This window comes from Lates calcarifer, linkage group LG6 (genome assembly GCF_001640805.2).
Source record: "Lates calcarifer isolate ASB-BC8 linkage group LG6, TLL_Latcal_v3, whole genome shotgun sequence".
Classification (NCBI taxonomy): domain Eukaryota; kingdom Metazoa; phylum Chordata; class Actinopteri; family Centropomidae; genus Lates; species Lates calcarifer.
The window spans coordinates 5,465,844-5,490,446 of record NC_066838.1 but is presented as its reverse complement, the minus strand read 5'-3'; the positions used below and the strand labels follow the sequence as shown (position 1 = coordinate 5,490,446).

At 39.1% G+C, this 24,603-nt stretch overlaps 1 protein-coding gene across 1 annotated transcript; it reads right to left on the bottom strand.

The window, feature by feature from the left end:
* Positions 1 to 671: 671 nt before the first annotated feature.
* On the bottom strand, positions 672 to 23,959 carry itchb (itchy E3 ubiquitin protein ligase b). Its single transcript, XM_018675299.2, has 24 exons — positions 23,801 to 23,959; positions 19,810 to 19,901; positions 18,997 to 19,138; positions 16,679 to 16,803; positions 15,153 to 15,287; positions 14,886 to 14,934; positions 14,591 to 14,772; positions 13,925 to 14,165; positions 12,783 to 12,878; positions 11,398 to 11,572; positions 11,072 to 11,141; positions 9,898 to 9,982; positions 9,598 to 9,726; positions 8,283 to 8,355; positions 7,050 to 7,121; positions 6,649 to 6,737; positions 6,056 to 6,215; positions 5,763 to 5,896; positions 5,456 to 5,596; positions 5,146 to 5,266; positions 4,932 to 5,036; positions 4,550 to 4,646; positions 3,818 to 3,890; positions 672 to 3,487 (listed from the first exon to the last, which is right to left on the bottom strand). Exons 2-24 carry the CDS (start codon positions 19,877 to 19,879, stop codon positions 3,388 to 3,390), a joined length of 2,664 nt encoding a protein of 887 aa, XP_018530815.1. The 5' UTR covers positions 19,880 to 19,901; positions 23,801 to 23,959; the 3' UTR covers positions 672 to 3,387.
* Between the last annotated feature and the right edge of the window lie 644 nt (positions 23,960 to 24,603).

The window sequence follows — 24,603 nt, the reverse complement described above, 5'->3', positions numbered from 1 at the left end:
TGTTGCAGTTGTGAGTGAACCAGGCAGCTCAGCTTCATGCATCACATACAGGGCAGAAATAATAAGAGCTACCTGTGAGCAGTCATGTTTTACAGTTAGGTTAACACCACCTGACATAAAGATGTAGAAATAAATAAAATCTGTGAAATGCATAAATTAAAAAAAGAAGAAATGCAGCTTTAATTATGCATTGACTTAAGATTTTATCGTATTATTATTGTCTGTATTACTTAAAAATATATTTGTGTATTTATATATTGACAAATGAGTATGATAGTCCTCCATAGTTAGGTTTTGTATGACATTTCATATCAATGCTTCAAAATCATGTTCTGCATTATTTTCATAAATACTTTAAAGGCTTTCAGTGACACTTTATCTTTGTATGTGGCTTTAGCTCTGACATAGCCTCTACAATTGTCACATTCACAACAATTCAAGGGTTAATTACTATGTTAAATGACCACAGTGAACATTTCAGTCTTAATGTGTCGTTGCATGTCCCTGTGTAAAATGATCGACAGTTTAAAAAGATCTTTATGTGATTACTCTCAACCTGACTGAGCCACTCAGATAAGAAATTTTGCAGGGACTAAAAGACATTGACACACAGCATCTTTTACACTGACTGATTCTTTTGTTCTTCCAAGGCACACACACACACACACACACACATTTCTGATTTAATTTATTAAGGTGACAATTTCTATATTACACATCTTTCATGTACATCAGAAATTAAACACAGAAAAGAAAATATAGTGTTACCATAAACCTCTTATTAAAACCATTCTTTTACAAAAGAAAATTTGTTATTGACACCATTTACAACTTGTTTTCATATACAGGAGAGTGACAGTGGTTTAGTTGTACATGGAGGATTCTGGAAAACAAATGGACAAACAAAATGAATTTGATATTTACATATTTGCTTAGTTACTATATCCCCGGGATTTTATTATGTGATCGACCCAGAACAAGATTAAAACAACACTCTGCATTAGAAGTAACAATCTGAGGCAAAAATGTAAATAGGCAACTTAACCAATCAACTATTCATGTTACATTTGTTATATTACACTGACTTTGTCTCAGTATTTGTTATTCCAGCTGAAGTCACGCTTAGCCATCAGTTCAGGTCTCACAGCTTTTTCCTCATTGGTGCAGTTTCTTCATAAGAATTTCAAAACTTCAAACTCCTCTTGGTCTAGTTACTTCTCCACAGCAGGAGGACTAAGCAGAGCCAGCATCCAGAGAATTCCATTAACTATAAAGCCTGCATGATCGATCATCTCTGCTGACATCAAGCTGCTAAAAAGGATACCAGATGCCTGAGGGAGGAAATAAGGCTACCTGAAGGCTAATGACAAACACCAAAGACCACCTCGACAAGCATGTGAAATCAAAAAGCCTGGTGTTACTAACCGAGACTGGAGGTCCCACATGCTGTCAGAAAAAGTGGAGGGACGTTTTTTTAAAAGTGCGGTGCTTCGTCAGACAAACAACACCTGAATCCAAAGTTCATCAGTAACCAAATCTGTCTTTTTGGTGAGTTTAATAAATAATTCAAAAGGACACTCCAAAATGAGAAACCACACTACCTGGTCTTTTTATTTCAGATAGATAAATGAGATAAATCATCTGTTACTGTTGAATAGATGCTGTGTAACGTCAGCCAAACCAAACCAAACAACAATTTGCAGTTATATGATGAGGACTATTTCTGTACACACCTAATGCTGGATTCTACATTGGTAAAGCAGTTGGAGTTGTCTTTGAGCACTTGCACATCTGTATATCAAAGAGCAAAAATCAGCTCTTCTTGGGATCCAAAAGTCATAGTAAGTATCTTTACCTAAAATAACACATCTTCACAAATGAAAGCATAATCACATGAATTGTTTCTCTGTAGCAGTATCTTGGAAATGACATGAGAGGAATTCTGACTGTTAGGAGGTGAAAATACTCAGAGGTAAAATGTTCCTTCAAGTCAAAAATGGAAGACAAAAGTTTTAAATACCACCAACCGCACCACAAATTTTATAAATTTTTCCTACTTGTTTTGTGGTTTTCTACGGGGGTTCAGATAAGATAGCAGCTCTATCACTAACATTCAGGTGCTACATGTGTATGAAGAGCTACACAAAGTTTCTCACAGGATTTCAAAATGTCAAATTTGATTTGGTTTGACTTGATTTTGGTGAATACACACCATCTTAAAATACTTTCTTCATCCTCATCAGATTTCCTCGGGATCGTGTCTTCGACGGGACTGCTCCACAAATCAACAGAAGGAAGGTGTAAAATGTCTGGAGCTGATATTAAGATGAAAAAACTACAAGATTCTCAGAATACTCTAAAAACTATGATGTCCCATCCAGTATAGTCTCTGACCCTATAAAACTAGGGTCAGTTTAACTTCTACTGAAGTCTTTTGCATTTTCCACCACTATAAATTATGGAGGTTACAACACTTTTCACAATCATTAAGTCATTCACAGATCAAATACTATAACAGAAGCAGGAACACAAAACTGTTTCTCTCTTGTTAATTAGATTAGACATGTCTCCCAAATCTCTGAAGCACTAAGATTGTCTGTTATTTAAGCGTTAATTTGGAGCACTACTTTTTAGAAGTTCACAGAGTCAGAGTTATCATCTATTAAAATCATGTGTTACTGTTCAAAAAGATCTACTTTAGTCATGAGAGATGCAGATAAAAATGTGAGGGATTTAAGGGCATGATGGGAAATCAGAATGATGGGGTTGATGCTCAAAGTGGGCCAAACTCTTTTCTTATGCAAAAAAAAAAACAAACAAAAAAAAAAACAATCTTAGAGCAACAAAGTTTACTTTTTGGTGAAACATAACCCTGTTTTAAAATAAGTGCACCCTCTGCAACTTAATGAGAAGAAATCTGTGACCTTTCTGATTATGAGATTTTGACTGTAGCTCCAAGGTCACCCTGATGCATGCCGTTACATGATCACATGTGGGGAAGAAAAACTACTGCAGTCTTATTAAACAGATGTCATTGAGGGTGAGTTTTCAGGACCCCATGCATAATTTGGTGCACATTCTGAGACAGGATCAGCTTCTGTGTTTTGGTTTAAAAGAATACAAAATTATTCACGTACCAGTCAGGCATTGAGAGGCCTGCTGAGAGCACGGCGTGCACAGTAGACGCCAGTTCCCAAATCCCTGCTCCTTTGCAATGACATATAGTCTCGCACATGCACCCATAGAAGTACCATACAGGTGCAAACATGCATGGATACTAACGCACAAAATACCCCCCCTATTCTGAAGAGGCTCCCTGATTTGAACACTGGTGGTCTTCGTTCCTTCAGACTCCTGCACCCATTACTCAACCTCTCCTGGTTTCTCTCACTCCTGTCCGAAGCCCTCTGTCTCCTCGATGGCGAACATCAGCTTCTCCTTTAGCTGCTCGTAGCTCTTGTAGGGCGGCAAGTCCAGTCTGTTAAAGCTGGGAAAGAAACATAAAAATAGATTTCAGGTCAACGTTGGACTTATTTTCCTTTGGTGTTTATTCTATGTTAGACTTCTTTTACAACCAGATGAGCATCAAACAAACTTTCCCCTTATATCCTAGTGCTTTGAGATCTGTTCTTATGGCTGGATAAGTCCTGACTTATGACAACTAGCCAAAAAACACACTAAGTTAGGAAACACTACAGCTTCCTGCAATAAACTTCTACAAACAGGCTTGGTCAGACCACAGCTTAGTTAGTTAAGTAAATATGTCAACCACACTGAGTCGGTGCTGTGGGTTCTACAGTAGTTCACATGAACTCACCATGTGTGACTTCTGGGAAGCCAGTTTTCTTTTCCCACCTTCTCAATACAGAACTTCTGAGGACCATTGCTTCCTGTAAGGTGAAGCACAGGTCAGAAGGAGCATAAATCACTGTGGTTTGTTCAACACATCATGATCAGTGTGACATGTTATAGTTAAAATTTCCTAGCCAAGATGCTAAGGACTGGAAATGGTTTAATATTAGTATATACAGTACTGTGGTTTTAGGCACTAGATGTTTTTACTCGTATCCTTCATCAGTAGCATCAGGGCAATGAGTCCAAACACACAGTCAGCATCATAACAAACTGTCCTCAGAGACAAGAGGAACAAGGAGTCCTGCAACAGATGGTCTGACCCCCACAGAGCCCTGATCTGAGGCAACTTCTCCAAGATGCTGGAACAAACTACCTAAGTACAGGTGTACTGAGGAGAACTGCAGCTGTTTTAAAGCCAGTGGGAGGACGGGGGTCAGAGGAAATACTGATCTGATTCAGGTTTTTTTTAGTTTACTGCACTTTGCATGAGGCTAATTGATGAATACAAATTAATCATGGGATTATTTTTGACAACATCCTCACTTTACCTTTAGTGCTTAAAACTTTTGCACAGTATTGTAAATGAAGAGCAGGTTTACACTAAATCAAAACAGAACAGAGCATTATCCAGACGCTAGCCTCAATGCACATTTCAGCTCCATTAAATGCCAATTTAAATTGCTGTAATTATTACCCATAAGGTCAGCAAAGCCTCCTACAGGCAGGCGACAGGTGCCAGTGACAAACTGCAGCAGCCTCATCCTCTTCTCATTATCCATCTCCTTTATGAACTGCAGGGAAAAGTGGCAAGTTGTTTGAAACACTTAAATGTCACCTATAGCTCATACAAGTCTTTAAAATAATCATGGGTGAGGTAAATGGTATCACTCTAACTAAAGAACTATGAGCTGGGTAAGATGTTAAAGTAATGATTTCTTTTTTAATCTAACCAATAATGTAAACACATATTTAACAAAATAATAGTAGAACAATAATAGTAGAACATTATACCACAAAAAAAAAGAAAAGTGGAAAAGTTTAATTTAAACAGGCCACTGCTTCTGCTGCACACTGACCTGCCAGAACCAGATGATCTGTTTGCTGCTGCGAGCATAATGTCTGTAGATAGTGTTCCTTTGCCAATCTGCAAGGTCAATCTCCTGCATACCACACAGCATTACCTGTAACAGGACACAAGTTATTCATGTAAGTTATAAGTGTCTTTTTATTAATCTAGAAAAGCTTTCACAGCTAAGTATATACAATCCAGAGTTTCTGGTTCATCCACACCTCCAGCTCTTTGGCATCAAAGTACTGCAGGTACTGCTGAGGGAGGACCTCATTGAAGCCTTCAAAGAAAGCCTGTGTCTGCTCTTCTACTCCTCTGGACAGCCTCCACTCTGCTACCAGCCTGGGGGGGGGGGCAAATGCAAACACACGCACAGATATTACACTCCTACCTCGTTAAACTCAAAAAAACAAAAACAGCACAGTAACACAGAGTTTCTCTGTGTGCTAAAGTCTAACCTTAGAGACGTGTAACTGACCTGACCATGTGATTTATGAATGAAGCTTAAGAATCATATGCAATAAAACCCACCTGATGTACTCCTCCTTGTTCTCCTCAGTGACTTGGATGTCTCCTCCTCCTGGTTTCAGCTCATGGGTGGTGATTTCCCCAAGGATCTCTTTGTCAACAGAGAAGAACATCTCCAGCCCGCACTCCTCAATGTCATTATCCCTGAAGAGCAGCACAGACAATTACACCACTAACTTCTCACTGTTGGTCCAGTTACACACTTAATACAATACATTTAGCACATTTAAAAACTAGTCAAGGGCGTCCGACACTTATTGAACGAAATAAAAGATCTTTATGGCAACTGCGACACCACATCTCTACTCACTTGATCCAAATGAGGGAGTTGTAAAACTCAGGGTCTATTGACTCCAGATCTTTGAGGGCCAAGGGCTTGTTAAGGATGCGCTTGTAAAATGGCAGTGAGAAACCAGTGTCGATGAACTTGCCATGGAAAAGAGCCTAAGGAACAGAAGCAAATGTTGTTCCACTGTTAAGTTTCTTTCATAAGTCTCAATGTAAGAATTCTTCTCTGTGCAATACAAAACCCTAAAACTAGTGTCACAATGATCTTTCTTGCTTTACTACAGTAAAAATCCAGTGCACGATAAAGTGACTAACCATGGCGATGAAGCGTCCTATGAACTTGAAATACTTGAGATGGTCAGGGTTGATGTAGGAGGCAGGGTTGATCTGGAGACAGTAGTTATCTTTACCGGCATATTCAAACAGGCAGTACATGGGGTTCAAGACCTCATGGGACAAAAGGAAGAACCACTCCCTGAAGAAGAGTACACAGAGTAACAGAAATGAGAAAAAGATGGGACCATGTGACTTACTAGCTAACACCTAGCTAACATATGAAAGAGTAGGGAGCTTTCCATTTGTTGTAGATATAGTATAGGAACAGACATCAACGTCTAGGTCAGTCTCTTGTAAGCCAAAGTAGGAGCAAATTTCAGAGAAATTATGTTACAAAAACAAAAATCATCATGGAAATGTAAAAAGGAGACTTCTGCTGCAGAGTTTGTGCTAAAGGCAAAAATTGCAGGTGAATTTAGAAGCAAAAACTCTAAATGATTATTCTGAGGAGTGAGTGATGGACCAAAGCGCCTGCAATAAATATAAAAAAATGATGAAACACATGCTCACACCTTTTCCATGCAACATGTGAGCACACATTTACAACCATTTATATTCAGCTGTTTTCTAACCTGGCAACCCCTCCATAATCGAGGCCCTCCTCTCCAGGGAAGATGATCCATAGTCTCCTTCGCAAATCTTGAGCATTAAAGCTCATTATCTGAAACCAAGAGAATGTATTCATATATTGGTGGTGTCATAACTGTATTACACAATAGTAACTAAGCAAGGGATATCACATTTTTTCTCAATTGCTTAAGCTCATTTTGTGAAACACTGCTGCAGATCTCAGAACATTAAAATCAAAACCACACCATTTTATATTGAGTAGCTAAAGTAAATAACTTCATCACTCTGAGAAACTGAAACCAGAGGTTGAGTAAATGATGCACATTTCCTGACCAGCAAACAAAGGCTCAGAGTAAAAGCACATCTTCCTGGAGTTCAGTTTGACTGGAGTGAGTCACCTTACCTGTTGGAAGGAGTCCTCAAACAGGGTTTTTCTGGATACAGTGATCTTGATGTGTTGAGGCAGTGACAGTTGCTGGAGGAAAGAGAAAATGTCAGAAGCAGTTAGCCATCAGGTGCGCTTTCAGTTCCTGACATGACAACACCTGCCAGTTCATGGGTCATTCAAGATGCAGCTAACACGCTTAGTTACTTTGAAAGACATACAACATTATAATCATAGCTTGTACATTAAGTCATTATGGTATATACTTTCTCTGCATATTTTATGGTGATTAGTATATGATATATTATTACATAAATATAAAAATGACAGGCTGTATCAAAATTCTGACAGGGTGAGAAATTTAGGACCAAACTTCCTTCACTCAGCGTAACCTCTGCTATAACTCCTGTTTAACAAGGAACCAATCAAATATGACATGAAATAGTACAGAACACACAGGAGAGCGAGTGTAATAATAATGCTAAAACACATACTTATCTCCTCCTACTCTCGTTCCTTCCTCTTCTCTTTTACTATATGGCCAAATCTTGTGTATAATTTTCCAGCACAGATGGACGACAGCACAGACTGATGCCTCGTGTCTCTTATGCATATTTTTTGTTTTCTAGCTGCATTAAAGTGCTATGATTCATCAGCCATTTATCACACAACCCGACTTGACTCAAAGTTGATATGTACAGTCGGACACAGATTCATTAGATTTATTGAGTGCATCGGGTGGGTGATATAAAATGAGCTTGCAAGATTATTATCTCAAACTATATAGCACCCATGATGTGAGTAGATTAAGCAAATGTGTGCTGAAACTCCTCAATTTTGCTTTGTGGTTCATGGAGTGCCAATCAGTGAAATCACATACTAGAGTCCTGCCAATGGCACATAATGCTAATGCTAATAATAATAATAAAAATAATAATAATAATAACTTAAATTAATATAGCGCCTTACACAAGACCCATGGACGCTTTACATAGACAATGTCCACACAAAAAACAAACAAAAAAGACTAAGTGCCAAAGGCCTGGGTGAATAAGTGACTTTTCAGAGCAGACATGATTACTGATTCCTTCCATATAATATCAAACAATTTAAAACATCTCCTTCTAAATAAAGTATACATTGAAGCAGTCTACTGATGCTTATGGGACATCTTCTGACTGAGGAAAGAAACATGCTTTACTTTAGAGTAAGTAACCAGTAATGTGCACACTGATACACAGTAACTCCTACCTGGCACCAGAATCTGAAGTACTGTACTTTGGCTTTGAAGTCTCGGACATAGGTGATCTGAGGTCCGTTTTCCCTGTGGACAAACACACAGATTCTTGGTATGTTTCAGCATTTTAAAGAATTTTAAGTGTTCCTTTACATGTTTCTGTTTTTTTATGTCTCATCTGAAGATGATATTAGTTGCTGTTTTCATTGGTTGTTATTATGTCTTCTGTGTTGCTGCTGCCATTATTCCCAACACAAATATACTTCAAGAGGCAATAAAATGATCTTATTTTGAAGTTCAGTTTTAAGGATACCTGGCCCATATGTTACAGCTCGTGCTAGTTCAGACATTCTTATCCCCATTCACCAAACTGGTTTTTCCACCACTGTAACCAGACCAAAGTAATTACTCTCAACTTGTGTTAAGCTCACAGGTTATCATCATGAGTCATATGAGGTGTGAGACTGTCGGAATGAAGGCATGAGAGACTTAGTGACACACTAGTCACATCAATATAATACGTCATAAGTTCTAAATATATGGAGGGATTTCCAAAGCAATGACTCATATGGTTATAAATCTGCTGAAATAAGTCTGTAAAGCCTACGAAACTAAGGAATAATTTGGGTTGAAGAAAAATACCAGCTTTATTAGTTCATTTAATGAGTTAATTCTTACAATTATGACCCTCTGTGGTATTCTCTGGCTGGAAAACACACATCACATGTTCATTTTGTGGCATGCAGAAGTGCTGGAAAGACTGAAGCCAGAATGTTAGTGACAGTAGCTCCAGCAAACATGTATCTCAGGTAGAGCTGTTACTAGTATATGTGTTATAATACTTTTTGTTTATTTACCCTCTTCCCCTAAACTGGGTTCATCTGCTTCAACCTGTGGGTGACTTCCTAATTTCTCAGAATGTCCGTTAAGAACAGGAATGTTTTTTTTGTTTTCATGTTTGTAGAAATACTATGGTGCTTATAAGTGAGTTTTTGCTTCTTCCGTAAAAATGGTTAAATGCCTAAAGGCCTTGGTCGAAAGACATGAAAAAAATCTTACAAAACAGTATTATTATAGTTAATTGTATGGTGATACACTTTCTCATGATTAGTTGTTGATTATCTGCACTAGTTTGCTAGCTTGTTCGTGTCTGAAAATTAAAAAAAAGTTGTGTTAGTTGTGTTTTTTTATTTTTTTGAATTCCAGTACATTAGTAACCAGAATCAACAAAGATCAGATTACTTGATGCCTCTAAAATGATAAAGTTATGTGATTTTCAAAAATAAGAAGATTTTAAGTAAGTGGAGAACAGTATGGTGGAGGACATACAGTGAGGACTTTCCAGTGCGAGGGTCGATGTAAGTGGTGGTTCTCCTGTTGTGGTCTACAAAGTAGGGAATACCATCAACTGTGAACCTCATCTCCCAGCCCTCTGGAAGTGGCTTCTCATTGAGCAACCTAAAAAATAAAAACAGATCAATAGTCAGTGATGGATTAATTCAAAAGAAGTGAAAATGAGGTAGCAAACAAATATATGTCATATACAGGTACAGTGCATTCAAAGTTTCCTCTGATATGCATGTTATCTGAAGTGACAGCAGCAGAATATGCAAACAAGCAGAAACCAACCCCTGTGTTCGCGGGTCCTCCCACTGTGTTGACCGTGTAGGGTGGTGTACAAAATAAACTCTGCCATTGGTGTCCGTTCTCTTCTCTGAAAGACACAGTAACAATTCAAGCTGAGCACAAATTTTAAAAACTTTTAAGTACTTTATGTGAATACTACTGAGATATTGGAGGTATAGGGTGACTGTATTACTGCAAACAGACCATCCACAGTGGCCTTAAACTATGTAGTTAAAACTCCATATAAAACCATCTTTTCTGTATGAAAATTCAGTAGTTCCTGTGGTATGTTTGTTGTATAGCAAGTAAATGACTCAATCTTAAACAAAAACAAGGACTCATGCATATACCTAGAGTTTAACAAACTGATATTCAGTAGTGCGGAATGAGTTCTGCGGTAAACCTCAGGAAGTACCAGAGGTTTCCCACAGGACTCATTTGCACTGTTGATGAGTCTGACTATGAGACAAAGAGCCTGCTCAGATATGAACGGGTAACACGTTACTGATAACAAGCACTTCCTGAGGTAGATCAAGATCCAGTGTTGGCCAGAGGGTCTCAGAAAAACATAATGAAACTGGGTAATAATCAGATTGCTTCAAAGATCAAGCAACAAATGCAGTAAATCTTTAGAGTTGTGGCCAAAATTGGAAAAAAATGACTAACTATGAAGCATTTGGCTGTTTGTTCATGGTGCAAAGGAAGAAGTATTAGAAAAAGCTTTCCTGTTCAGTACAAAGACATGCCATCTCTCTTCTGGACAGTGTTCACATATTGTATTTAACCACTGTGTATATGACATTGCACCCTGGTTTACATGGAAGTTTTTGTAGGATCACTGTGATGTTAATGATTACGAAAGCCTTCTTTTTTCACCAAAGGCCAAGTGGACTGCCTGATCAAAAAGGTATCCAGCTACAACTATGAATCACGCAGGTGCTGGAAGTCAGTGTTGAAAACTACACATCTTAACAAACAACGGCCTTCTCAAGAAAACCTTCATAAGACCAGTAACATGGGAGTACTTCAACACGCATTAATACATGTGAATAAAATCTCAATGCTGGTGTGCTAAATATATCTCAGCTATGAAATGAATGGTGAATGTTTACTGTTACAAGTTAAATTATGTCTCAAAAGCCTGTGTAATGAAATTGAAAAGCCTTTATGATCTTACCCCATCCATGTGGCAGAGGCCCGAGAGGATCAAACTCCTTATTCTGAGTGGCTGAGACCTGGTCTTGTAGCTACAGAGCAGATAATCAGAATAGCTCTTAAGAATAAAATATGGCTGTTTGAGAAGCAATAGTGTCATCAACATTAATATCACAAACATAAACAGGTTAGTGACTATGTCTGAAGTGTAACCTTGATTTGCCTATTAACAGTAACTGAGTTACAGTTACACACTCACAGCAGTAAATGTATTGAAGTGTCAGCATTAGGAGAAGATCATCACACACATCACCACAGTAGGATTACTTTATAGGGAGGAAGTCTCACCCCGAATATGAACCTCTGGTTGAACTGCTGCATGGCGCCCTGCAGCTGGCTTCGCTGGTGTTGCCACTGCTCGTAGTTACGCACCGTCTCCATTGTGGGGCGCTGCCACGTGGTGGTTCGTGTGATGTGGTCAACAAAGTAGACACGCCCCATCTGGTCAACACGGCGCTCCCAGCTGAGGACAAATGAAATGAGAGAAGACAATGGGATTTATGCACTATTTATTTCATTTGTAACAGTGATTTGAAATATAGATGGAGTACTGTCTTTCAAAAATCTATACTTTGAATAACACTGGGTAAAACTGTATAATAACCAGCCATGTCAATAAAGCCCTAGACAGAGGGTCCACATTACCCTGCCCTATCAGTTCAAACAGGGAAGTGGAAAAAGCCTGGATAAGTAAATGCGTCAAAGCTCAAGAGTAAACTAAATTATCAGTGTTATAAATGAAGGAGGCGCAGGATGTAGCCGCATGCTGCTCTCAGCAAATTACAAGAGACAGTCCAGCCAAAAACAAAGAGAGAATAATCCAGAGGCATTAGTAACCTGCAGTCAGTGTGCAGAGTTCATATCTCACTCCTATGTAGAATTTGAAAAGACTGACTTAACAGGACAAACAGAAACACTGGCAACCTGTCTGTGAAAATACAACAAACTTCATGATGATACACCTACAGTTTACAGTAACACCCCCTTTCCCACAGGGATCTGCAGAGCAAGATTCCTTTGTCAGTTTAAACAATCAAGCAACATCATTTGCAACTGTGAATTATGCACTGAACTACTGAAGGCAGTTAAAAGGTAACCTGCAGAGTTTTCTTCTATGTTTATATTCATTCTTCTTCTACATTGTGTGTATCATTCAGGCCAGAAAAATATGTTATCTCATAAATATTTGCAAAGCCATTTTTTTTATTATTTTGAAACCTTCCATGTTTACCCGCAAACAGTAGCATGATACCATCATCACACAGGTTCGTCCCTGTGCAAGTGCCAATAGAACATGAGATACAAACAAAATGGGAACTATTAATGGTCAAAACACCACAGGTTACATTTATAGTAGTTACTGTTAAAACTCAGTGCTATCTTCTTCAAATATCTTCACCAACGAAGTCTGACAATGATCATCTGCAGGTGTAGCTAACACAGCTGCTAGCTAGAGGATTTGAATTAGAAAATTGGTGGAACAGTGGACAGCAGCTATTCCATCTACTGTACCAGTATCCAGCAACCATATCTTTTAAGATGGAGAGGCGGTCTTATTGTATCTACTATGCTACTACTACTACTTCATAATCCTATAAACCTTAAAGAAAAAAAGAAATATCTACTACTATTGCATCTGAGAAGAGAAAGATCAAATGAGAAGGATGTTTTACCCAGGAGGCAATGGTTCAGGGCGTTCCCATGTTGTCCTCTTTTCCACATGGTCGACAAAATAGACCCTGCCGTTCTGATCCACTCTCTGTTCCCACCTAGATGAAACATCAACAATAAAATTTAGGACATTGGGTAATGGTGCATGGCTCCAGCCTCTTAGGTTAGGTATAGATTTAAAATAGCTATAAAGATATGAGTCATCGCTCTGCAAAAGCAGCCAGTGAAGGTCATGACGTTTCCACAATGACAAAACTATAACGGCTCAAAAGGGGTGTTTAAGGAATTACAGACAGAAACCAAATAGACAGACAAGAGGAAAAAAATAGTGATGATAATGGGTTGTTTTGGTTACAAGCCCAATTAAAATCTTGCACAGATGTAATCAGTATTCATACACGTTGTTTTCTAAGGGTAAACAAAAAACACATCACTCTTTTCTGTTAATAGTGATATGCTAGCAGTTGAAAAACATTTATATACCTTCACATTTGTAACTCATGCCTGCATGCATAGCTGCTCTCTGTGTGTCTGTGTGTTTTCTTTATGTCTTCATATGGATTTCAGTGAAGGTTTAATGCACTCTAAACTAGATCAGCCAGTAATCCCACTTTACCACTGTCCTCACATTTCCTTGTGCTCTTAATGTGCACACACTTCCACTTCCATTCCTACAAATTGCTTCAGGATTGAAGAAATTCTAAGCTTTACTAAACCTCATTGCTGTATTTTTTTTAGCTGGAGTAAATGTTATCTCAGAGTCTGAGAGACTCTTATTTTAGCTCAAAGATGACAATATTTCTTTGAAACACACTAATCCTCCTCTGAGTCAATCGATTTCTTTCTTTCTGAACTTTCTACTGATGTAGGTGAGGTGTTTTTGTAGCTTGTGCTCCATCTTTGTTCCATTCCCTTTGTCTCAGTTTATGATACGGATCAGCAAAACATATAAACAGCTGTTTGCCTTGGGCACTGTAATATTATTATCACTCAGTGGGACAATGGGAGATCAGATAATACTTGTCACTGTTTGATGTTAATGACATAATAAACCTGTATTAGTGACAGGAACAGTGGACAACACTCTATGTACTATACTATACCATTAGCTGATCTATGCAAAAATGGAAAAAAAAGTGCTAACCCAGGGGGTAACGGCCCAGCGTTGACAGCAGGGACCCTGGGAGTGACCACAGGGGTGATGGTTGGCTGTCTGGTTGCTGTAGCTCCAGAGCTGGAGGCCGGTGTGGAGTTTCTGTCTGAGCCTGCTGACGGACTTGAGTCTGGGGTTGATGAGGGTCCTGAGGCCGGTGTTCGTACAGGTGTATCAGAACCTGACTGCCCATCACTGCCATCAGCTGGTGCAGAGCCGTTGCTGGAAGATGCTGAGGAAAGAATCCAACATCATGGAGAGTTAGCCGTAGATTCTCAGACCAGGACAGGATGATTACAGATAAAGAAACAGGAGTAGGACACATTACTGTTTCATTTTATCAAGGCAGACTGGCTTTGCAGGTTGAGTTGGCAAAGAAACAGTAGTTTCACACACTTAATTAAACATTGTTAATCTTCACAGATGTAACATTGACACATTTTGGCCTGAATATGGCTCATATTTAAGTAAAGTGACCGTACAAACAATGTCATTCAGTCGAGCATTGGTCAAACCCCAAGTATGGCCTTAGGGTTAAATTACATTTGTGACATCAATGAGATTGTGACAGAGTACACAGTCAGTGTGTAGTTTCTCTCCTTGTCTCCTGTGTCTAAAACAGATCAGCTCAAGACCAAACTTCAGAAAATGTCTGACCTGGTGAAGAGGTGGGTCTGCGGGGGGTTGGAGGAGGAGGTCTGGAGGGCCTAGGTGGTCGGAGAGGCTTCGAGACCCCTAATGACACTATGGGAGACCCAGTGCTGTTCACCGACCTCAAGCCACTGGGAGAAGACTTATGATCCACACCATCCACAGCTGGAGAGCTGTCTCGACTGTGCCTGTGAGGAGCGAGAGTGGATGGACAAGTATATCAGGGAAGAAAAGCAGAAAAGCACAAACTAGAAACGTGACACTCATGAAACTCGACTGCAGATGGGAAAAGGAACTGTACTTTGGCATGGCATGATCTCCATTAGGCTGTGATTCCCCATTTGATGTACCTGAAATAAAAGCACACAAGATAAATGTTGATTACTATGCCATATCTTTGAACTTCAAGGAACTATGATTTGTTACTTCTAGTAACTACCAGTGAGCCATTTATAAATGTGCACATTTCCTGTGACTAGATAAGTGATTCCATCAACTGTGTCTTTTAAACATGTAATGATAAATAAACTTTAACTTAGCAATATTCAAACAGGCTTCTTAGACTCACTGTGATGGTCAGCCTTGGCCATGGCAAACATCTCAGGGTCAACGGTCATGCCGTCCAGGCAGACAGACAGATCTCCCACCACATCTGACTGATCTCTGTCTGCACACAGCTGTAAGGTCTGCACCACCTCAGAGACTAAATCAAAACAACAGAAACACATGATGGTCAGAGTATAACAACGATAACTGAAAAATACTACCTGCTATTAATGATGCAGTCATATTAATCAGTAACAAGATGCATTGACCACTCATTCAGAAGTTATAGTTTTGCCTATGAACGTCACCACACCAGCCATCTTTCACCTGACTCAGTATGAAGAGACCTGACCATATAAATTACAACAAATTATCTAAATAAATGGAAGGAACAAGACAAGACTGTTTGGTCTGCTGTTCCTGTTCAGGCTGAATGCTCTTGCTAGGGCTCATTTGTAACATAAACAAAACATGTTCATATCTACAAGTGATTTCAATTACAGAGTTACAGGGATCGGTGTATACGTTCCTGCTCTGACATGGAACATCAATCAGTTCTCAAAATGTGATTCATTCTAAGAGTTTTCCATCATTAGCACTGCTGGACAGGGTCCACACATTAAAAATAACCCAGCAGGGAAAAGTCTGGTAAATCACATCTGTAACAGCTTTAGAGTAATTTAGGGTTGCCTGATTTTTTTGTAGAGGCTTAAATAGCAAACAGTTAAAATAACCTTTTTTAATTTCCACATTATTTTTTGTCTACTGTGAAACAGCACCACAACAAATAGGTATTCACCAAAACCACCACAGGGTTTAGTGAATACCTTCTGATGCATTTCACATTTCTGGCAGCTGCAACAGTGGTTTGAAATAAATAAAAGAAGAACAGTTGTAGCAGTAATAGCCAGAACTGCTGACCAGACAAAAAGATCCACTATCAAAAAAGACAAAAAAGGAACAGGAAAACCAAGGAAATATCCCCATACCACCAGAAAAACCAACACATGTACTGCTAAGCCAAGATATTGACACCAAAAAAAAGGGAAAAGAAAGAAAGAAAAAGAGTCATTTTACAATTCCATGTAGAAAATGAAAATCATGTAGAATCATGTTTGGTGTAAGAACCATAAAGGAACCCCAGCCCTGAGCCACACAAGGTACTGATCTACCTACACCATTTCATGATGACATTTTTACAATCTTTACGTGACACCATGCCTTTGTAAGCACTGTGGGCCTCTAAGATCAAACAGAGGTTGACTGGTAGTGAGCTATGCTTGTGCCACTAATCTCAGTTTGGTTTTCAGTGGAGAGGAGTCAGTATGGATGTGTTAGTCTTAACATCTATGCACTTCACTGCAAAGACAGTTAGTTGAAACTGCCCCACAATCAAATTAAAGATAATACCAAGTGTCTGTTTGTCAATAAAAAGTTTTCTGCAGCACAGGGACTTTGCTTGAATTATTGTAAAAAAGTGAAGTCAGGAGGTCCAGAAATTAAAAAGAATATATAGAACAGCTGTGTGTGTCTGTATCACATACTCACTTTTCATGTCATTAGCCTTGAGCGTGTCACTGATGTCCAGCGTGGCCATGCCCAGCAACACGTCCGACTTTAGGGTCTGGTGGCTCCACACGCGAAACGAGAGTTTGCTGAATGGAGTCACGATCCTAACGAAACAAACAGCTCAGTTCATACATGCAACGCATTTGTACTTCTGAAAGAAAGAGTGATGCCTTGCTTCACCAACATTTTATTAATCACAGTTTGAAACTCAGCAGCCTTTCAGTGACACAGCTTCCTCTTTGCAGATAATCTGCTACTCCCTGACATTTGCATCAAAATTTATGAGCATTAGTCTAAATGATACAGTGACATTAATTGGCACCAAGAATAAGTAATTCACACAGACATCACTGTCTTAACCAATAAATGCTGATCATTTATATCACTGGTAGCTGTTTCAGAGGTTGTAAAGAAAACCTAATTTAGCTGGTAAAGAAGTGAAAGCCATTGTGCCTATGTGAGCAGCAATAGTCTTTTTCTTGTTGTGAAAGCAACCCATAGACAATGAAGTTCAGAAGCTATTCAGGGACAACAAGTGTCTGTAACCATCACTATGACAGTTGTTTGAGCTGGTTTCCCTCAGTGCCCCAAGGAAAAGACATTTGTGGACACATGGGCTAAGGTCCGATTACATCCCATAGTAAACACTTGTTATATAATATTCTAACCCCTTGGGTGCAAGAGAAACTGTAGGAGAGCTCTATATTAAGAAGGTCACTGTGCGCAGCAGAATATCCTGGACAGGCTAAAATTAAGAGGACACCTGATGTGTGAATATGTTGGACTGCAGGAAGTGAAGCGGTGTGAGCGCACTAAATGTACAATACATATATAGAAACAGGATTCCTGTTAATGGAGTGGACACACACTCTCACCACTGTGTGGCATTTTACGTATAAGTGCAGCCTGTTCCATCGACATGGAGATAGCATATCTTTTCTTTATGCTGCACTCACACCATTAACTCAGAACTACACTACAGAAAAAATCCTCCCCAAACTGAGCCATGGTGACTCATTTAGGACGAATGCTGCTGCAGGAAAAAAAAACATCTTGATCAAGATCATATCTTACACTAGCAATTTTACACAACTTTAAGGAAGTCTTTTTTTAAATGCTTACAAGAAACTCTTCAAAGTTTGAACAGTTTTCTGAGGAAACTATGATGTGCAATACTGCAGTCAGCAGTCATTTTCCATGATATGCTTCCTCCTCCACTTTTTTCATTAATCACTTAATTCAAACTCTGGGGAATTAGAACAAGTTGTACTCATTTCACTCAGTGGCACAGACACTGATTGCTACTGTATGTGCCAAGTACTGTTGTATATTTTCTTTATAAGCTTCTGAACAAATTTTAAATAAGTTGATGAGCAACTTTAAGCTGCTTCTTCTGATAAAACTTTTCCCAAGGAACCTTCAGTATTTCTTGTACTGCATCAGTAATGGCTAATCACCAAAAGGCAATAGTTTTAGATGCCTGTGCAATCTGCAATTCAAGTGCTCTACCAGGATTTTAACAAGAAGTGACAAGTGCTAAGGCTTCCTTACAAACCCTTGAAGTAAAACTTAGATTTAAATACTCAATATTATTACTGATGTGTCCTCATTAAACCTTAATGTCTCTGTTCATCATCTGGGATGTGAAAACATCAGATTTCCACACAGTCAGAGAAACTAAAAGTTGGAGTCTTGGTTATAGCTCAGTTATGAAATTGTACCATAGCGCTTAGTGTCTCTCCTGCTGAGCTGCTGACAGCGCTGTCAGCTGGACACTGGAGCTGAGACTATCTGAGCAGCCAACAGACACAATTCGGACTGTCCTGCCTAGCACAATCTGTGTTGCCTTCCCTCCATTTACATCACCTGTCTCTACCTCCATAGTAGTTAGATTTGTGGTTTGGTCATTTTAAGACAAGATTCAATTTGTAAAGTTTAAAGCGAATTGTTCGAGTTCGAGTGAATTGTCGGACAGTTAAAAGAAAGTGTGGTGAGTCAGTTCAAAAAATGCAATATATAGTCAGCCATATTAGGATGGAATTAGGTTAATGTGTCCAAAGCTCAGTAAACTGATGCTTGTTATCTTCTGTGAAGATTAGCATTCACCCTGTGTTTCCTATACAAATAAAATCCCATGCCGGCTGCACAACAGACTTTTTCATTTCAAATAGAATTTGACACAGGTCTTGCTGGAATACTCTATTTTAAGAGTAGCAACAGCATGGTAAAGTTCTGATTATCATAAATATCAAATGTCATATGGGTGTGGTCAAGAGACTGAAGAGACTTTGACTCACACAGTGAGCGGCTGCTTCCACTTGGGGCTGTGGGTGTTGTTGCATTTCTCTGTTTTCTTGGACTGGCCTTCGACTGTCACTTCCACATAAGGACTGGGACCAAACCAGTTTTTCTTGTTCTCTTTCAGTTTTGCTGAGAGCACTGAAACAGGAAGAAGAGACCGCATAGTGGACAGTCAGTCACAATGGAGCCAGACAAAGAAAGACATGGTTGCTGGAAATAAATAGTAAGACAGCAATAATCCAGACAAATTGAGATATACTGTGTGGGGTATACCTTTTTCACTGTTAACATGGTATAGCAGGGTAACCAGGATTTTAAAGCTACACACTACAAGAATTGCAAAATTTATTTTAGTGAAGTGGTGCATTTACTATCTCCAATAAATTTCCCTAATTTAGGGGGACTAAATTCCAACTCATTTAAACCGCATAATGACAGATGTACATCACTGTATGATTTAACATGTGGAAATGAAGATAAGATAATTCAAGTTCTCAAAATCTTTTTCACATACAACATTTTAAATTGTTTTAGTAAAACAAACACAGGTGTTACTTATAACATTAATGATTGCTCTGTTCTATTCAAGTATCCCAGTAAGCCATGACAGTGACAGTGAGTCAACATGCACATACTGAGACCTGAAACTGAAGATGCTAAACAGAATTCAACCATCTGTATTTTTTTATTATTTAACTGTATTTTTCCTGCTGTAATATGTCAAAACATCTTGTTCATAAAACAATGCACAATTATAAAAGACCTGGTATTTTTTGTGAACACTGGGTCCATGTTGACTGAGGACGTACCAATGATTTGCAGTTGTGCCTTCATAGGGTAGCCATTGGAGGTACCCGACCTGGTGACTCCACTGGCCATGACATAGGGCTGGGATGAAGGCCTGCAGCACAGAGAACACATCATTGAAATAGGTGACAAATCGCTTCTTGTATGCTGCAAATTTGCAGCATACAAGAAAGATGTGACCCTTCAGATGAAGTATACTTAGCCCACATTATGAAAGACCTCCAAAAATTACATTTCAAACTATTAATGAGTAAAAAAATAAGCAAACCAAAAAAACCTCCACACACATAGCACAACATTACCTTAGTAATACCTGCTTGAAGCATGAACCAATTTCAAACCATAAAATAAAGCTGTATTTTCCTGGCTGTTTCCACGGTACAGGAAAAACAAGAAAGACAGTCAATTATCTAGTCTCAACCAGGTCAAACACAACTCACTGAGCCTCGATAACATCCCATACAGGTCTCAGTCAAATGAAGTATCACTAAGGCATGTGCAAGTTTTGATGACATCTCTCTCTTTTTCCTTTGGAGGTTACATGCATTTACTGTAAAGACAACAGTGCCAGCCAAACGAATATAATGGAATGAAATGTAATAATGCTCATCTGGGCTGTAAGCTCTACTTGGGTGGCCTGAACCATTAAGACAGAGAAAATCACTTGGTTTCAACTAAGGTCAATCTTACATTAGAACAGCTGTTTTCAAACCAACTAATTTTTGAGCAAATTGTGTGTTGCCACATTTTTGGAAACACACAGGTTTCTTCTAATACATGTTAGGGGCGTTTCTGTCTTTATTTTTTGACAATGATAGTAGAGATAGACAGAAAAGGCCGGGGGGGCAAAGGATACACACAGCACACAGCAAAGGGCACAGGATGCTATGTCAAAGACTCCATTGGCATACCAGTGTGCCCCTGGCCACATACCTGTTTGAGCTGTGTGGGCTGCAGTAACTGAGTAGGGACTAGGAGCTGGAGAGGGGCCCTCACTCAGCTGATTGTCAACTGGGGCTGACTAGTCCTAGAGTATATAAGGAAAAGACCAGACCAGTCTCTCCCCTTTTTTGTTGCTCCACATGGCTGGCCCCCAGACCCCTTAAACACATGTGCCTCACTCACCCAACCACACACCACACTACTGCCACTTGTAACACATATAACAAGGTAGATAAAGTCAAACACGCTCACCACTCTGTCAGAGTTACCTGTCAGACTGTCTTGTGAAACACAGAAAGTGCACCATCATTCAGGGTAATAAACGAAGACTAAGGTCAGGCCTGCAGTCTGTGAAATACTGCAGTCATTCTAGCATGCTCAGTTTAAAACTGATTCCAAAATACAACCTATGCCTAAGTATCTGCTCTGTGTCTGAAGGACACATAAGGCTGACTGCAGACAGAGCCACACAAGCATCTGCACAATTGTAAATAACTGATGCATAAAGGTTATACCATGTGCAGGGTCATTGGGGCCTATCCTACCTTTTTATCTACTTATCATCATTATCATTTATTTTCCAGGATGCTTCTTGGCAACATACTATTAAGATCCATAAATCTGCCACTATAATGTGCTAATTAAGTAATGTGTCAGCACTGAGAAGTGCTTACAATCATGGCTGCTACATGTATTTAAAGCCCAATACTGAAGATGAAACTTACTGAGAAATATGTATGTGTGTTGTATGTTTGCCTTTTCTTTGATTGTTCTCCAGATAAAATTTTAGAAACAGTGTTGTCAACTAGCAGCAAAGAAGCTTTGAAGGACTGTCACTGAGACCTGATGTTATGCTTTCAGTTTTAGATAACTGGAACATTTTCATCAATTTCACTGGGATGGAAACATCATTACAGGAAACACTGACAACAGCATTACATTGTTCTGGAGAAAATTTTCCATTTTAGATAAACACTGGCCAAATAATGTCTACTTGACAGAATATCACTGTGATATAACTGTGAACTCTGATATGAAAATCTACTGACTACTAAGATACACCACTGACAAATGTGTCAATCAAAAGGAGAGAAGGGAAAAGGAAACGCTTGCACAGGAAATCAGTTCCTGTGATCTTTCCTAGAATCTGGTCTGATGCGTCATTGAATAATGCATGTGCCCAAGTCTATCTCGTCCTGTATGCACACGGCAGAGCAGGAGAAAGTGAGGAGCTCCTGGGTAAACTTTCACTTTGGCTACTGCGTTAGTCTCTGTCAATAATTCATTGCAACTGCTGACTTTGCAGTCTCATAAGCAGGCTGACCATGTTTTGTAGATGACGGTATTCGCTGAATATTAAACTCAACCTGCTTGACTTGGATTTTTTTAACCATGCCAGTAAATTGTGTTTGGTGCGTTTGTGAGGCATTTTGTAATGGATTTGAGTTCTTATTGCTCCATTTCTTTGGCCATAGAGCTCTGTATAGGGTTTTGCGCACCTCAACAGCCCATTTTGAACAATATTACCAAAACCTCTCTTAAGATCAGCCATATCAACTACAGGCTAAACTTGTATAGTCCGGACTGTTAACTCCTTTTTAACTTATAAACATACATTGTTTACACAATGACTCAGGATAGAAAACCATGGTGCATATTTCCAAAACATAACTTCACAGTGACCAAACTTAATATGAGTGTAAGATAAAAGGACAAACAGGTTTTCCTGTTATGATTCTGTATGGAAACAACTCAAGAGTCCATTTGATATTAAGTGTTCATCTGTAAAGTTGTTGTTTGTGCTTAACATGTGAAACATGCACTCTATAAGCTAAAATCATAATTTAGGAGTTGTTTCTAATAATCCACCAGTGTACATGTCATGAACTAGGAAATAAAATAATACAAACTAGGTCCCCACTGAAAATTAAACATCATTTATGTCATTCAACCCAGGAGACCACGTTAGATACACTGTGACAGATTATTAATAGTAGTAATATTTCACACAACAGGAGGGCCACCCAAGAAAACAGACATAAAAACAACAGCCAGCTTCCCTGTTCAGTCCCCAGAAGAATAAACACTTGATACTGCCTGTGGAGAACAGTGGCAGACGAGAACACAAAACAGCACAATCAAACTTGCCATGATGCGGATGACTAATAACTGTTACAAAACAAATCATTGTCTATTCCCCTCTATACTTATCTGTCTCCCACATAACTACAATTATGCAAGGAGACAAAACTATGCAGTCAAAACAGCTGCTGGTAGATGACAGTGATAAGCAGGAAACTCAATAAAGAAGTTTGACAGATGCTTGCTGGATATACAAACACTGCATACATCAAAGTTTTCTTACAACTGGGCCACCCAACTCACCTGAAGAATCTTCAATACATAGATGAAATTATTACTGATTAACGTCTTGTATAGGATGTAGCACGTCATATAATATTTTTCAAATGTCTCATATTCTGGGTTGTATAAATCATGTTGGCGACCTTAAACCACCAGATCTTAAATGGAGTTTGGTGTCCTGTTCTTTCCATATGACAACACGTAGCTAAAGTAACTCTAACTACTTGAATGCCAACTCTGCTAGCCAGCATGTCAATTAATTATTGACAAAGATCACTTATTTGTAATCATTATCCCTCAATATTCCCTTACTGGTAAAAAAAAAAAAAAAAAAAAAGATAACAAACGTTAGCAAAGATTATATAATTTAATACAACTAGCAATGGATAACGAGCTAACGCTACCTGAGTTAGCCGTACAGTAAAGCACAGTTTGTCCTCATTAGCTGACAAACTACACTAAAATGGAACATTTTGTATATTAACAGTGGCGGTGAGGTAACAGGACTTGCTAAGTACGTGTTGAATGTCAGTTGTGACAGCCTGCTGCCATCCCAGACCGGCTAACCGCTAGCCTAACTAGCTCATGTCATCATCATGGCTGGCTGGAAATCCCAAAGTCCAACGGCTATTAAAAAACACGACCACCGCTGGTAAGAAACAGCAGTAGCTGTCTCGTATCACTTACCCGGATCCCAAGGGACGATGTTAAACTGGTAAAGGTGCAGTGAACTCCCAGCCCTCGGTCAGCGGGATGTTTGGGTTTCAGTCGGGGCTTTCACTTCAAGGAAGAAGAAACTTCCACCATCTTCGTAAGCTCACGTCATGTGACCGAAACAAGGTGGGGCGCATGCTACTCCCCCATCGTGCTGTGATTGGACCAGAGTTAGAGCGAGATGAACCAATGAACGGTCAGTAAACATGCTGGTGCATTTAAGGTGCCTGCAAACTCGTACAACCGACATGAAATCTCCTGAGTTATTTTTTTGCATCGAAAATATGTTTGTTCTATTTAAAATTAAAATATACATACACTATATACATGCGCTAATCGGTTAAACTATATTACGGTTGGAATTAACTGTATATGCATTAGAGATTCACCTGTTATGGCGTCTGTGATTAACCACGCCAAGACATGTAAAACCTCTTAAAGTTCCCCAAAATTACCCGATCAGCAACGTGTCTTGGTCTTTTCATGTGTCTGCAATGCTGTGGCACACCGTGGGCCATTAAAAAGCAGCGATCTTTACATCCGTGGTGCCTTCATTTTTTTCCCTGCTGTTCTTAGATACAAAGTTTAACGAAATCCAGCACTGAGTAAACCCCACTAATCTAATTTTAGCGGGTGATGCCCCAAATGCAAACAACCATAAACAGCAGATGGCACTGTTGTACTTTTTCAGGTGGCTGCTGCAGACCATCAAGTAAATCAGTTACTGCTTTCTCCTCTCAGGTGCTATTGGCAACTTCAACCCTTTCCTGCCTGTG

Excerpts from the sequence above, each read along its gene's own strand:
- itchb (XM_018675299.2), bottom strand. The coding sequence starts at position 19,879 with ATGGCCAGTGGAGTCACCAGGTCGGGTACCTCCAATGGCTACCCTATG. Across the intron at positions 15,288-16,678 it reads CAAGGCTAATGACATGAAAA|TCTCTGAGGTGGTGCAGACC; the intron begins GTGAGTATGTGA and ends GTTTTGATTTAG. Across the intron at positions 5,897-6,055 it reads TAGGACGCTTCATCGCCATG|GCTCTTTTCCATGGCAAGTT; the intron begins GTTAGTCACTTT and ends TCTGTTCCTTAG.